Source organism: Struthio camelus, chromosome 13 (genome assembly GCF_040807025.1).
Source record: "Struthio camelus isolate bStrCam1 chromosome 13, bStrCam1.hap1, whole genome shotgun sequence".
Classification (NCBI taxonomy): Eukaryota; Metazoa; Chordata; class Aves; order Struthioniformes; family Struthionidae; genus Struthio; species Struthio camelus.
Window position 1 is genome coordinate 15,230,776 of NC_090954.1, and position 13,705 is coordinate 15,244,480.

At 38.5% G+C, this 13,705-nt stretch overlaps 1 protein-coding gene and 1 long non-coding RNA gene across 3 annotated transcripts in view; one reads left to right on the top strand and one right to left on the bottom strand.

Moving 5' to 3' along the window:
* The first annotated feature begins 517 nt into the window (after positions 1-517).
* Positions 518-13,705, top strand: part of GABRG2 (gamma-aminobutyric acid type A receptor subunit gamma2) — a 73,482-nt gene continuing 60,294 nt past the window's right edge. For both annotated transcript variants that reach the window (XM_009690271.2, XM_009690272.2), the window contains exon 1: positions 518-1,339. In XM_009690271.2, coding sequence (XP_009688566.1) covers positions 1,233-1,339 — 107 coding nt within the window. In that variant the 5' untranslated portion in view covers positions 518-1,232. The remainder of the gene's footprint in view (positions 1,340-13,705) is intronic.
* Positions 7,277-12,785, bottom strand: LOC138069129 (uncharacterized). The gene is made up of 3 exons (XR_011143936.1): positions 12,735-12,785; positions 7,922-8,115; positions 7,277-7,509 (listed from the first exon to the last, which is right to left on the bottom strand). It is a non-coding gene; the product is annotated as an uncharacterized lncRNA (long non-coding RNA).

Genomic DNA, 13,705 nt, shown 5'->3' on the forward strand with positions numbered 1-13,705 from the left:
GATCTGTGGGTTTTGAGGCTCTGGGGCACCAAATACTGTAAATTCCTACTTTGTATGTACATATTTTGTTCTGGCTTTGGACCTTGGGAATTGCTAAAGTGGCCTGACTATTGACAGGTTTGAGCAGGATCCAGGTGTCAAACCCAGTTCAGGCTAGACTAAGTCCAGACTGAAATCCTGATGCTTTTATTCCATTGGGAGCATTTCACTTGCTCTCCATTTGAATGTCAGTTAAAAGAAATCTTTCTTTTTTTTGGAATTTGGGGTTTCAAAATTCGGCAAGCACCAGCTTTTATAACCACCTAATGTTTCCTTTCTCTCCGGGAGGCACTTCCTGTAGTTGTCTAGGCTGATTTTATTAGGGGGAGGGGAGATGAAAACCTTGCATATTCCCCCTAATCCTATCACACACTAAATCACCTCATTCATACTGACTCCACCAATGCTGCTTTCCCCATTTCCTGAGTTACTTAGCAACAACCATCCCTCCCTTTCCACTCCCCCGATCCATCCTTTTTTATCTTCCCCTTTGCAATCACGATTTCCAGGCTGTTTAGAAAAATGAGGATGCTCAGCAGCGTAGGGCAAGCTTTTCCTTTCAACCTCTCTTTTTATGCCTGCCAATTCCTTCTCGCCTCCAAAATGAAAATCCAGGTTGCCTGCATATGTGTAATCAAAGGTTAAAAAGCATCCTGGCTGACACCACGCATGTGTTAATCTGTGCTGCAGCAGAGTGCATCATTTCCACTTTGACCTCAGAGTTAATCTGCATTCAGGCAGAAGCTCCATTGCTTTATTCTTTCTTTTCCTTTTTCCTCTCGTTTACTCGTTCTCCTGGTGCATCGGATTTTGTTGCATGTGTGTGAGTGGTCCTGTAAATGTGTGCATGTGTATGCGTTCCTCCTTCCCTCGACTGTTTTTATGCTGCGAGTGTGTGGATGTGGTTTGTTTTTTTTTTTTTTCCTCCCCATTATATTATTCCCCTAGATTTGGAAGCTGCTGCCTGCTGCCTGAGCTGACATTTTTTGATTATATCTGCAAAGGGCTTGTGCAGATCTAATTTCTGCCCCCCTGCATATTAATTCCCGCAGCTGGGCGCAATGTATCATCCCACTGACGGGACCTGGTAGGGAGGGGGGGAGAACCACTACCAAAAAAAATTAAAGAAGGGGACGGATCCATCTGCAACCAAGAGGAAAGGGAAAAAAAAAAGAGGGGGGAGAAAAACAGAGATGATTCCTCCAAATCCAACAAGCCTGGGGAGCACTGCACTCTTGAATCCTGCATTTTCTCTCAAAATGATGGTGTGGGCACTTGTGCTGCTCTCTCTCATCCAGTGGTAAGATGTGCTTTCTGATTCTGTTTGTTGGGGGGGGAGGAGGGAGGGCTGGGGGGTGAAGATGCTGTTTGCAAATTCGCAGAGCTGTAGCGAGAATGCCGAAGGTTTGGATAGTGGCATTACATTCATCTACCTCCTAGCAGCTGCAGTCTTTCAGCGTTTTATTTCTCTTACATTACTGTCGCTCTGAAACGGACAGGGAGGGTAGGCAGCGGGTGTGCGTGATGGTGGTACGCGCCGGCTGTTCCTTGGAATTTGATGCCATGTTAATGAAGCCTTTTCTCTCTGAATTATTGCCTGCTACAGTGCACGGAGTTATCATACAGCTGTGGTTTGTGGGCAGAATGTCAGTGCTTTCGTGCGCCTTTCCACCTAGGCAGCCACATCATGGCTGTGCCTGGGCTCCGGGGCTCCCAAGCGCTGCGCGTTTTTTCAGTCTCTGCCGAGCCAGCGCAAGGATTTAGGACCAAGGACAGAGATCCAGTCCTCTGCACAGCCTGCCGGCGACAGGCAGCTCAGTGCCGCCTGCATTTCCCCGCTAGCGAAATGCTTTTCATGCGATGGAGCGAGCCATGGGAGGTTATAGAGTGCTTGCTGATCATATAGCCAGTCATATTAAACAAATATTTACAATAGCATTTTTCCACGCACACCGACACGCAGACTGGTGGAAGAAAACCTGTGCATGCTGCATATGTGTATTGCATCCACAAACGCAAATAGGTAAAAAACTTAACAGCAGAAGAAGAAGGAGTTTATATGCAGATGGGTAGAAAGTGCGTGTGCTGGGGGGAGTGAGGGCTGCTGCAGTGCCAAGCGTTACGCTGAACCAGGCATTCTGGCACAAATTTGTGGACTGTGCATTTAACAGGTTAGATGAGAAAGTAATACTACATTGCAAAGTACCCGGCCTTTCAAGCGGTACAGACTTTTCCTCACAGTTGCACAAGCCCTGCTGTCACTGTCACACTAAAGTTAGTCCCCACTCCCTTTTCTATTACTAATGCTCTCTCCAGACAGGCTCCTTGTTCACATCTACCTTCTCTTCTCCCCACCTTTCCCCTGGATGCTGCCATACTAAAAAGTGACTTCTGTTTGCTTGCTTTTTCGTTTGCCTGCTTAAGAAAAATCAGAAAATGTAGTTGTACAGGTAGGATTTTATTTCTTAGTAAATTAAAAGGCCAAAGCTATTAGCCAGGGAAATAAAAAGTTACTTATTTTTATAGTAATTCATACAAAAAAGCTTGTGTGAAGAATTCCCATGGAAAGAAATGCAAAATGGTTGAAAATGGAGCAGAAAGTGTAATACAACTTGGTGAGCCTACAAGGAGGGATACTTTGTTATCTGGAGTAAGACAGCTGTAAGGCTCCTCAGACTTCGTAAGAATTGTTCACAATCACTATGAATAGAGCAATGGAAAATGAACTTTTACAGGATTTCAAGAAAGCAGTTCACCTGAATAACGTACAGGTCTCCAGCTGAGGTGATGACACCTCTGTTTATATCATTTCCAAAGGGAAAGAAGAAAAACACATGAAAGTGTGTTGTTTACACAAACGCAGGATCTCAGGTTATCTGACCGTAAGACTTCCACTACAATGATCCCAGATAGTTATTTTAACCCCTTTTTTCTTTTCAGTCATCTTGCAGAGTAACATAGCCCGAGAGGAATTTCCCAAAATTATTTCATGAGCTTTCAAAGAAACTACTTGTAATGGAAGTTAATGTTTATCTCAGCAAAAGGTTCTAGTTTCTGTTCATAACTATCTGATAGCTAAGATGGTTCCATCTGACACCTTCCTGACTTCATATTTTAAAGAATAAGTAGTATACTGAGAAAAAATATTAAATAGGCATGATTAAAGAGGAAAAAATTCTTCTTAGTGCAGAGTGAAAATATTTTAATGCATCAACATGAAAACAGGATTTTAATTCTAATAATGAGGACAACTTTCTCCTTCTGTTGAGGAAGTAGCCTTAACACTAGTTTTCGAAACTCATGGACAAAGCCAGAGTCAGAAAAGTTAATCCTAGATGCTGTTTATTTATAACCAGGATGAAAGCTGTCTTTGTTAAAAAACTCACCAAACAGTTCAGAGGGAGGGGAATATCCTTTCCTCACGTGTCACTTGTTTTGGACATTCAGATTCTTAGAGGCCAATGTGACTGAACACTAACCTACGTGCTTCATGTTATGCACATGAACAAATGCATTGACATCAGTCAGAGTACGCACAAAAGTTTAAGTACTTGCAGAATCTGGCCAAGTAATCAAACAGAAAAAAATGGATTACTAATATCTTGCAGATCTTCTTTCCCATATTGATACAAAGAAGTTATTTTCTGCAGAAGTCAATTGTTGCAACTCATGGACATTTTAAAAGATTAGAGAAAGAAAACGAAAGTTAGGGTATCATTCCAGCATTACTCAAAGCAGTTCAAAGTTTGCTGACTTCAGCAAATTGTGGTTTCCCTCAGTTCAGGTGTCACGCTACACCATCGCAATATTTTTTAAAATAATTTTATATCATTAATTTTATCACATGCACAGACTACATCCTTACAATTGTGCACATTAAAGTATTAAGAAGTGCTTTCATCTACTTTTTTTCTGTATCACGCTGCAAACTTCCTGCGTAAAGTTCCCCTGTCCTTCTTTCACTCAGACTTGCTTAAGAGCTTCGCTCAGTCCGTCCTTTTGACTGAAGCAGCGTCTCAGTGAAAATGAGTCAAGATCTAACTCTTCATTTTTGAAAGTTGCGCATTCAAATACTGGGTTTTAGAAGGAACACTTTAAAAATGTAAATCAAATAGTTTAATATTTGCACTCATTGCTATGGGGTTGAATTGGAACTAACATGCAGTTAAACTGACTGAACTTATAACTGAAAATTAATGTATTTTTCATGTAATAGAGCAAAGTTTCTGGTAGATTTAAAGCTATACTCTAAGCATTGTTTACATACAGATTTTATTTGTTATTTTTGTATAGTCCTTTGGCTTAACAAACTGTCAGCAAAAAAATCACATAAGCACAGTGCAGCATAATTGTCTGGCTCTGAAATGCTGGACTGTGACTACTTTTAATTGATTACTTGTCAGTGTCCAAGTAGTCACATGGCAACATTTCTATGCTACAGCTAGATACCTAAAATTGAAAACTGGTAAGATCCAGCTTAAAAAAGCACAGTCATAACTCATAACACTCATATTAACACCAAAATACTCTTGTGAATATGTGAATGTTTATTATTTTATTAGCATAGTTACTCAGTATGGGAATACATAAAAATGTTTCGTTTTTGTAGAGCCCTAGCAGTGTGAACTAGGTTCTTGCCCTGTAGGGTAAGAGATATAATAACCACGATTAAAAGGGACATGCATATCCCTAAACCGGAGAGTCATTTAAAATTACTGTAAAGGTTGTTAGCATCGGTTTGGTACTAATTCTGCAGCTGTAGCTACTCATACACTAGCTTCCAACACCTTCACACACTGTATAGCACTTATGTTAAGTTAGAGGTACCATTGAAGTCACCAGGAGCATTGTTGGAATAGGATGTTTCTCTGCAGGAGATGTTTCACAAGGAATGGTCCTACGTAAACAAAATGTCATGACAGAAAGCGTGAATCTATGAGCTGTCAAACTATGTCTTTAGTATTATCGTCTATGTTACCATGAAACTGAAGGTTTAGTGCTGACTGGCCCAGATACTACAGTGTTTGCTTCAACAGAGCTGAAAGCTGTCTGGGAGCAGGATATTCACTCTACTTCAGCACTTCGGAGGTGGCAAGGAAGGCAAGGCTGCCTTTGAGACTTCCATTGCCACGCTGCATTCCTGACTGCTACCCAGTTCCAGCTTTCATGTTGGGGTGCCAGCTGATTCAAAGAAGGAACTTGGAACAACTATTATTGTGGCACAAAGATTACCAAACAAAATGATCTAAACTGGATTTGAACAATTAATTAAAAATTAAAAATTTCACGATCTCATTATTAATAACTTGATGGAGAATAAAAGATTACAGACACTGTTTCCCTGCTGGCAAGTGCATAAGTTTGGAAATGTGAGAGAAGCTCTTTTATTAACATTTGCTTTAATGACTAAATCACTTAACCATAACTTGCATAACAAAATTCATATATTCCAAACTACTCTAGTGAATACGTCAAGGGATGTTAGAAAGTCTTTTGGAAAGAGGTTGAACCTCTGAAAATCTGACAAGTAAAACTTTCTAATAAAAATGAAAAGCCTAAGACACGATTTTATACCTAACTATAGAAAAAAATAGTATTAGAAGTGATTCTACTCTTTTAAAGTAATATTTCCTATAGGATTCATATTGTATGTCTTCTCCACGGCCTTCCAAACCACGCTTTTGGGTCTTAAGCTTAAAGCGTTGTAGGCTTGTATTGATCCAGAAAAAAAATCTTGTTGATTTGGATTGTGGTTGCCTTCTTTTCCTCTTTATGCTCCATTTGCTCAGCTGAGGTACGTCAAGATACTCCACAATAGTCACATACAAATTAGAAAAGGAAGGCTATTCTGATAGGAATGAACAGATGAAGAGAAAGGAAGTATATGTCTGGTCAAAGGAAACTCAATCCAAGCGTCAGTCCCACCATACTTTAAATCTTATCTATTTAAGTTATGACCACCACTTTCTCAAACAATAAACTGAACTGTGAATAAAAAGAAAACATTATTAAGGATTAGATAAAGCATTAGACAGTGGTGAGCACTAACTGACAAACATGCTTATAGGAGGGGTCTGCTGATTTTTTCACATTTCTGTCTCATATTCCTGCTTAGGGAGTATACTGATCAGTACACTACCTTGCAGAGATACATTCAGCTAAGCTCCAAAACAGTAGTTTTAAGGACCTAGGTCAATGACTGGCACTGACCTGCACCAGGGAGATGTACTAGCTCATATGAAGCTCACTCAGTACCCTGTAGCCTTTCCCTTATTATGTTCAGCTACTCAAACAGTAAAATGTTCTATCTTCCTGTCTACCAAGATTGTTTCGGGGCACTGAGTTTGTTTAATCATCTGATCATTTTGTGCAAGCATTAAACAGAATGCCTAGAGTCTACTGTGACTCTCTGCTTCATGGCTGGAGTCTGAACTCCGGCCTTGCCAACTACTGTACCTGCAGCCACACTCACAGCTGCATACAGACGAAGAGACAGACTATGTGAAAACAGCAGTGAATAATACAATACTACCTGAGGGCTGACTTCATATGCATTTGGGCTTAGAAGATATACACATAAAATAAATGATTAACATAGTGACTGTAGAACTGACTTTTTTAAAATTTTCACACTTCCTAGCCTCTCTAGTGCTGTATATATTTTATGGACATTTATTGTACCATAAATTCCCTTAAACATAGATGGTAAGATTTGATTGTCCATTTTCACAATGTTGTCTGCTGAAAATTCAACACCCTACCCTACAGCTAATGCTGAAAATCTCAGCAATCTTAGGAATCTCCTCAAATGATGGACCTAGTTTTATCCCCTGCTTGACCCACTGAAGTCAGTTTGTTGCTAACAGAAAAGCCAGGACCTACGCAGTATAATTTCTTATAGGTAGTTGTGTGTCCCTAAGTAAGAACTGGGAAATAACCCAAAGTTAGATTGTAACTCAATAAGACCCTTCAAGAAGTGTTTCTTACACTGCATAATGCTTTTACTCTTTGCAAAAAGCTCTCAACCTACGATCCAGCTAACTGATTTACTACAGCTATAAAACACTTTTTTTCTATCCGGGTGAAATTTATTCTGTATAGAAGATCAGCACAACAGGAATCAAGTATTTACACTCCACTTCAGCTCACAGACTGTAACACAAATTGATTTTAAGTGATGCAGAGGTCTTATGTTGGCCCTCTGGACGTAAAGGAGTTTCTCCATTAAAGAATGGGACTTGTTTTCTGTGAACAGAAGTTCTGAACAAGAACTAGGAAGACTTTCTGGCAGTCAAAGAGAAAAATGCATATTTATATATCTCCTTTTAGACAAGATGTAACAACTGATGATAGAAATAGATGTCCAGGTAACTTCACCAGAATTAGAGGTGTGCTTCTGGGCTCAGAGGTGGAGGTTGTTTTCCTTGAACAAGTTGCATGCACTATATGTTGAATAAAAACACTACATTCCTGCAGGAAGAATGAAGAAAGATTCACAAGTTCTAGAAAAAAAGTCCAATCCCATAGTCAGGTAGAAATCAATATAATCAATATAAGGATTATGAGGGAAGGAAGATCCTGTTTCATGGAGCGAGACTAAATATAAATTTACTGAGCATTAATGAAATTAGGGAATATGATTGCCCCGATGCATATACTGAACACAGGAAAAAAAGAGTGAAGAGGTCTTAGCTGAAGGGTAAAAGTGATATGAGAATGGAACAGCATCAACTGGCCATTTTAAACATACTGATTTTAGCATTTAGACTCAATATACCTTCTGATGACTTAAAATCTAATGTCCGTTGCATGTTTCTATTTCATATTAGATTATGGTACAAACCATAATGATGCTAATAAAAAGCATACTGTAAGAGTTCACCTGATGTATACACCCATGGAGCCATATTATCTTTGCAGACATTTTATTTAGGTGAATTCCTGTGTCAGAAGTCCTCCAGTGCAATCAGCAGCAGCTATTCTCTGAATTGGGGCCAATTTTCCATGAGTAATGTCCAGAAGTAATCTGCTTGGTTTGACTCTTCCAATTAAGAAGAAATTCAGTTTTGCTCTGTGCTAGAAGGTGGAGAAAACATCATTCAGTTTTACCTTTGGAAACTAGAAAATAATGTTATTTGCTTTTAAACATGCAAAATGTTAGAAATTCATTTATATCAGAAAGTGTAACCATCTTCTTCAATGTGAGAGTGAATGTATATAAAAACCATAATATTGTTTTCATCCATACGGAAAAGGAGTGGGCAGAGAGAGATAGTGGGTACATATCTTCACAAGTTCCAGCATCTGCCAACAGGCTAAAATAAATTGAGGTAAAGGACGGGTGAAGGTGGCAGGTTGAGAAAGCAATTGAGAAAACAGAAAGGATTATATCTACTCTGATTCTGGGGTATTCATATAGTAGTGACTGGAATCTGATACAGGAGTCTTGTCAGACTGAGTACTGGGTATTCAGTCTCACATACAGTGATATCCTCTTGTTTATATGACTGGGTAATATTTTCAGTGTAACCTCTGTTACCTCCCCAAAAAAGAGGAGGATTTGGTGCTGCTCCAAGCCAGTAGTGGGGAGAAATAATTCAGTGACTGCATAAGCGTAAGAGAAATCAAGAAAACACCTTCTCATACAAATGGCACTCTCAACTGCATAATGCTTTACCACTTGGTGTCCTAAGTGACATGGGAAAAGTTGACTACAGAAGCATTTGTTGTCCCCTATCTAAAGAACATAGAGCACCCAATGAAATCATCGGCTGGGCTGAAAACTTACAAAAAACAGTATTCTTTCTACTCAGTATGGTAGCTGCAGAGCCCAAAGGTTTATATAGATTCAAAAAGAAGAAAAATACATTAAGGGCCATTAAACTCCGTGGTAACACTTCAGCATGGGAAATCTCTAGCTGCAGGTTTCTGGAACCTGAGAGGTTTTACCAGGGAAGTATTGCTATATGCTTGAGCTGGTCTTTTGCTTCTAGCTAAGTTTGTGCTATTGGCATTTCTCAAAGGCAGGATACAAGGCAAGATATATGGTTAATCTGACCCAGAATAATCGTTACATTATCCTCTTATGTCTGCAAAGTGATGGCAGGTAATAGAACTTCACTTATTTATACAAGAATCTCAATGCAACAGACTGCTAGGGATGAAAATCACTGATGTGCAAGTCAAATTTTCTTATCTACAAGATCAGTTATATTTTTCTCAGATTTTGTTGACAGACATTTTCACACATAATTATTAATGTACAAGACAATATGTAGGCCTAACTGTGAAATTATATATGAAACTAAATATCACTTCTAAAAGATAGAACTTTCATCCGTTTGCAGATAGCAAGTAAAACATTAAAGCTATCACATTTCAGCAAAACCCAAGTCAATACTATGGATTATTACTATAAACAAAATGTCAACACGTGGAAAGAAAATTATTTTAAAAAATGAAGGAGAATAATAATCATTTTGAAAGGAATGGCACAAGAAGAAGATTTTGTATGCTATTTTTTATGCTTGCATTAGCTCTTTCCAAATGACGTAGGTAATCATGTATGAAATTGTACTTTTTACTGAAAGTCATCTTGGACTCCAGCTGAACCCTTGAGATGAAAGGCTAACTGTTCTCTGAGCCATTTATCATCTTAAGCTTTTTGAACACTCCATGTTTTACAGAAAAAGTACCTATCGTTCTATAGACCGATGATGAGAAATGCATTGTAAAGAGGATCGATCTCATGCTTACCCAAAATAACCCTCTGACAGAATTCCCTGGAAATCAGTGGGTGATACCAGAAAATGAATGTTTTCCTTCAATACTGATTCAATGTTACACTGTGTAGCATAAATAGCATGTTCTGGTCATATGATGCTTTTGTTAATCTGTAGTAAGATATCTTTGGATATAAACAGAAGTCTGCCTGCTGTGACAGATTGAGGATTATCTACTAAATCGCACTTCCGCTTAACTTATCTTGCGGAAAAATGTCCCTTAGATTACTTTACAAGGGAAAAGAGAAAAAGAGAAAGAATGAGAACAAGATCAATCAAGAGCAATTAATATTAATGAGGTAATATTAGAAAGCCTTATTAAACCAATCAATATGTTATCCAATATATTATTAAGTACTACTGCACTTCTGGGACTCTCTGGCCCATGCATACTTGATAGAGGAACCGTGCCACCAAGCCACTCTCAGTTATCTCCAAAATGGTCAGATGAAGAGATCAGGCATTTCTTGGCCTCTTCTTGTAGAATCTATAAAAGGATGGTATAGGACATACTCTGCTTTTCCTCTCCACAAAGTGATGAAGACACAAAAGACTTCATGCTGTAAATTAACACTAAAAAGACTTCAACCAGTTGTACAACAAATACTGATGGAGGTAAGGGAGAATGGTTCATTAAAAGAGCTGCAATCATCATAACTTTTGATAGCCTGAACTATATCTCTGGTTTCAACATTTATAGGCCAAAGGGTCATTCTACATAAATTTAGGCACTCTCTGTGCAGAAAACAAATCACCTGACCTAAAAAAGTCAGTAATACAGTCCAATATTCAAATGGCTAGCTAATGCTTATTTGTGGTAAAGGCCACTATTTTTAAAGCAATTAAGAAGTCATTGCTCCAAAGAGATACCAATCTAAGGGTAAACAAGCATGCAGATGTCAGTGAATGAAGAATATCACTAAATAATCAATATACAATTCAAATTACAGTCAGCTTGACTCTGTAGAGATGAATCACTGATATAGATGAGTCCCTCTTAGAGGAACTTAATGCAGAGAATAAGGACTTTACAGATACTATGAATAGGAGGCAGAAGAGAAGGAGATACAGAAGTGATATATAGAACTAGAATTACACAGATTTTTGACTATAGTGACAAGAAGCCTGGTATTACTTCAAATAGGAAAGCAACACAGGGATTCAGAAAGATGAGCTCTATGATTAAACTAACAGCCAGAGATGAGGAATGCAGGGCAGCCTTTCATATGAAATGAAGTTAGGCTGAGTATATGTTTTGGAAGTTAGAGAGAAAAGAGATTTGGCACTCCTATGAGAATACAAAGGAGAAAATTGATAGTGGTTCTTTGTTATGCAGGAAAAGCAGAGAGTTCACAAAGTAACTCTTTTACCACTCTAAGTAGCTTTGGTGAAAGGAATAGCCATGTAGTAAGAGGGTTTGGAAGAGAAGGTGAGGAGTGTGAACCATGTAATGGTATTTACAGCCGAGTAGCTGAACTTAAAACCGAGAAAACATCTTTTCACTTCTATGTGAAAAACTGAAGTAATGCATTTTGTTCCTACAGCCTGTGAGACCTGTGAACCCAACTCTGTTTGTGTACTACAATTGTGTTTTGTAAGGTAATAGATGAGCCACTATTTTGCTGGAAGAGGAGGATTTGGAAGAGGGGAAGGTTACCAGTGGCAAAATGCTCTGAAGATCTTAGAATGAAAACATAAATACTGCTGCTTTTTTACTGGACCAAAATAATTAAGTAGTGTCAAAGACAGCATTGTAGTGAATAACCATCTACGGATAGTTGTAAGCTTTTGGAGGCAAGGACAATCAACACTACATTCATAATGTTTTCTTATTTTATTTTCCTGATTTCTAAAGGAAAGGCTCAAAAGCCTCACTAAGCTGCTTTAAAGACTTAAAGCATGTGCTTAAAATGACTTAAAATCTTAATAAATCTCTAATGTAGCACATGAGATTAAACCACTACAAATGTCACAGGGCAAAATTCTGAACTTCCAAGTCCAGTGTAACTAAGCAGGCTCCAAGCTGTATTTAAGGGACATTCATGGGCAAGATAAAAATACTGTTCTCTCCCCGTGGTTGTCTTGACACAGAGCCACAACTCTGCCTCCTTGATGTCAAACAACTTGTAGAACTAAGATACTTGTATTTTCCCCAGGTGAAAACAGTGTTTCTTTTCTCTCCCAACACACCACTGCTGCCTCCAGAGAGTGCTCATTTCTCAGTAAGAACATTAGCCAATTCCAAGTTATTCACTGCTATTAATATCCAACTATTCCTAACATTTGACTCCTCAATAAGGATTATTTCTACAATGAGTTCCAGAATTTACTATTCAGTCATCTAAGGATTATCTGTGTGAAAGCAAACCATATACGGATTTGATTTGACAGGGGAATAGGAAAAATTTCAACCTTAAAGATTTCAGAAAGTGGATTTTATTTTAAGCTTTGCAATAAAACTTGTCTTTGGCCAGAGGCCAAGAATTTTAGCTCACATGGTAACTTTGAAAAAGTTTTAAGTGTGTGAAGATTTTTACAGAGTATTAACAGAGAAAATTGTTTGCAGCTTTATTTATATCATTTCTTAAGGGAAAAAGAAAGAGGAAACATACTATATCTGTAAAATCAATTATTCTGTTACAGTCTCCAAAGCAAAATCTCTCTTATTCTCTCTACATTAGACAAGCAGCAGAGGTGATTTAATTCATTGCAATATGTATTCAGACTAAAGAACGAGAAACATCTGCTATCTGTAATTGTGTTAACTACATATGTAATGTTCTAAGCTTCTCAACAAAATAGTAATAAAAGGATTTAATGAAAAAATTGGAAGCTTAATAACCAAATTATGTCCAATCATAAATAGTGCATATCTTAAACAGGACTTAAATAGGACTTGTCATTTTAGTTTACCTGTAAGACTTCCACACAGCACGTGAAGAACGTACTTCTCTCACAGAGCCCTCATGTCTGGCAGTGACAGCTTGGGAGACAGGGGCTGAGAGGCAGCTAAATGGGTTCAATCCTGCACAGTTCTGAGCATTCTGGCCTTCATCCAGGAAAGCACTTTTACTTCTGTTGAAATGTTTACTAGCAGGGTTTTCTGCATCAGGACCAGAATACTGAGCAGTTAGCAGTGTGAAGAACATAATCCTGGAAAATCTGACAGACGTAAGCAAGAAATGCCAACATTGCCAGTAAGTGTATTCAGGTTATATCCTCTCTTCTAAATTATTTTACTGAGAACGTTCTCTGGAAAACTGCAGGGCTTGGCATAGTACCTGTGCTTTATTTAAAAAAATATTTTCAGGCACATTCACCAAAGTTCCTAGAGTTGCAGGAGAACAAACTGCATTTAGAAGCTTTGCTTCACTGGCTTCCCAGGGAATTACTTCTCAATAAGAGAAGTACTCTGCCAAGTACTCTGCATGAGTCTGCGGCTCAAAAGAAGGTGTTGGACCTCTAGCAAATGAAACTGAAGATGGATTTATCTATGTGAGAGATAAGCTTTGATCAGTAAAACAAAACAACAAACGAAAAAATCCTTCCTTAGCTTCTGATCACTTTCCATTAATTTTAGGATTTTACCCTCTTTCCAAGTTTTGAGGTCTCCATCCTCACCTGATGGTCCTATCCGGCATCTACTCTAGCCATGAAAATACTCCTCCTGTTTTTAGAGATTGATGATGCGACTTGGTAAGATCCACCAAGGCCCAATGTAATCTCTGAATCACCCTCGTATTGTCAGGTGTTCTACATTTTTTACTTAAGAGCCACCTGTATCAAATCAAGCCAAGCAATTCATCTGTACCCACATGGAAGGGGAGTCTGAAACCATCTGCCCTTTGCCAATTACCCCATTCCTTGTTGTCCTGCCACTCAAT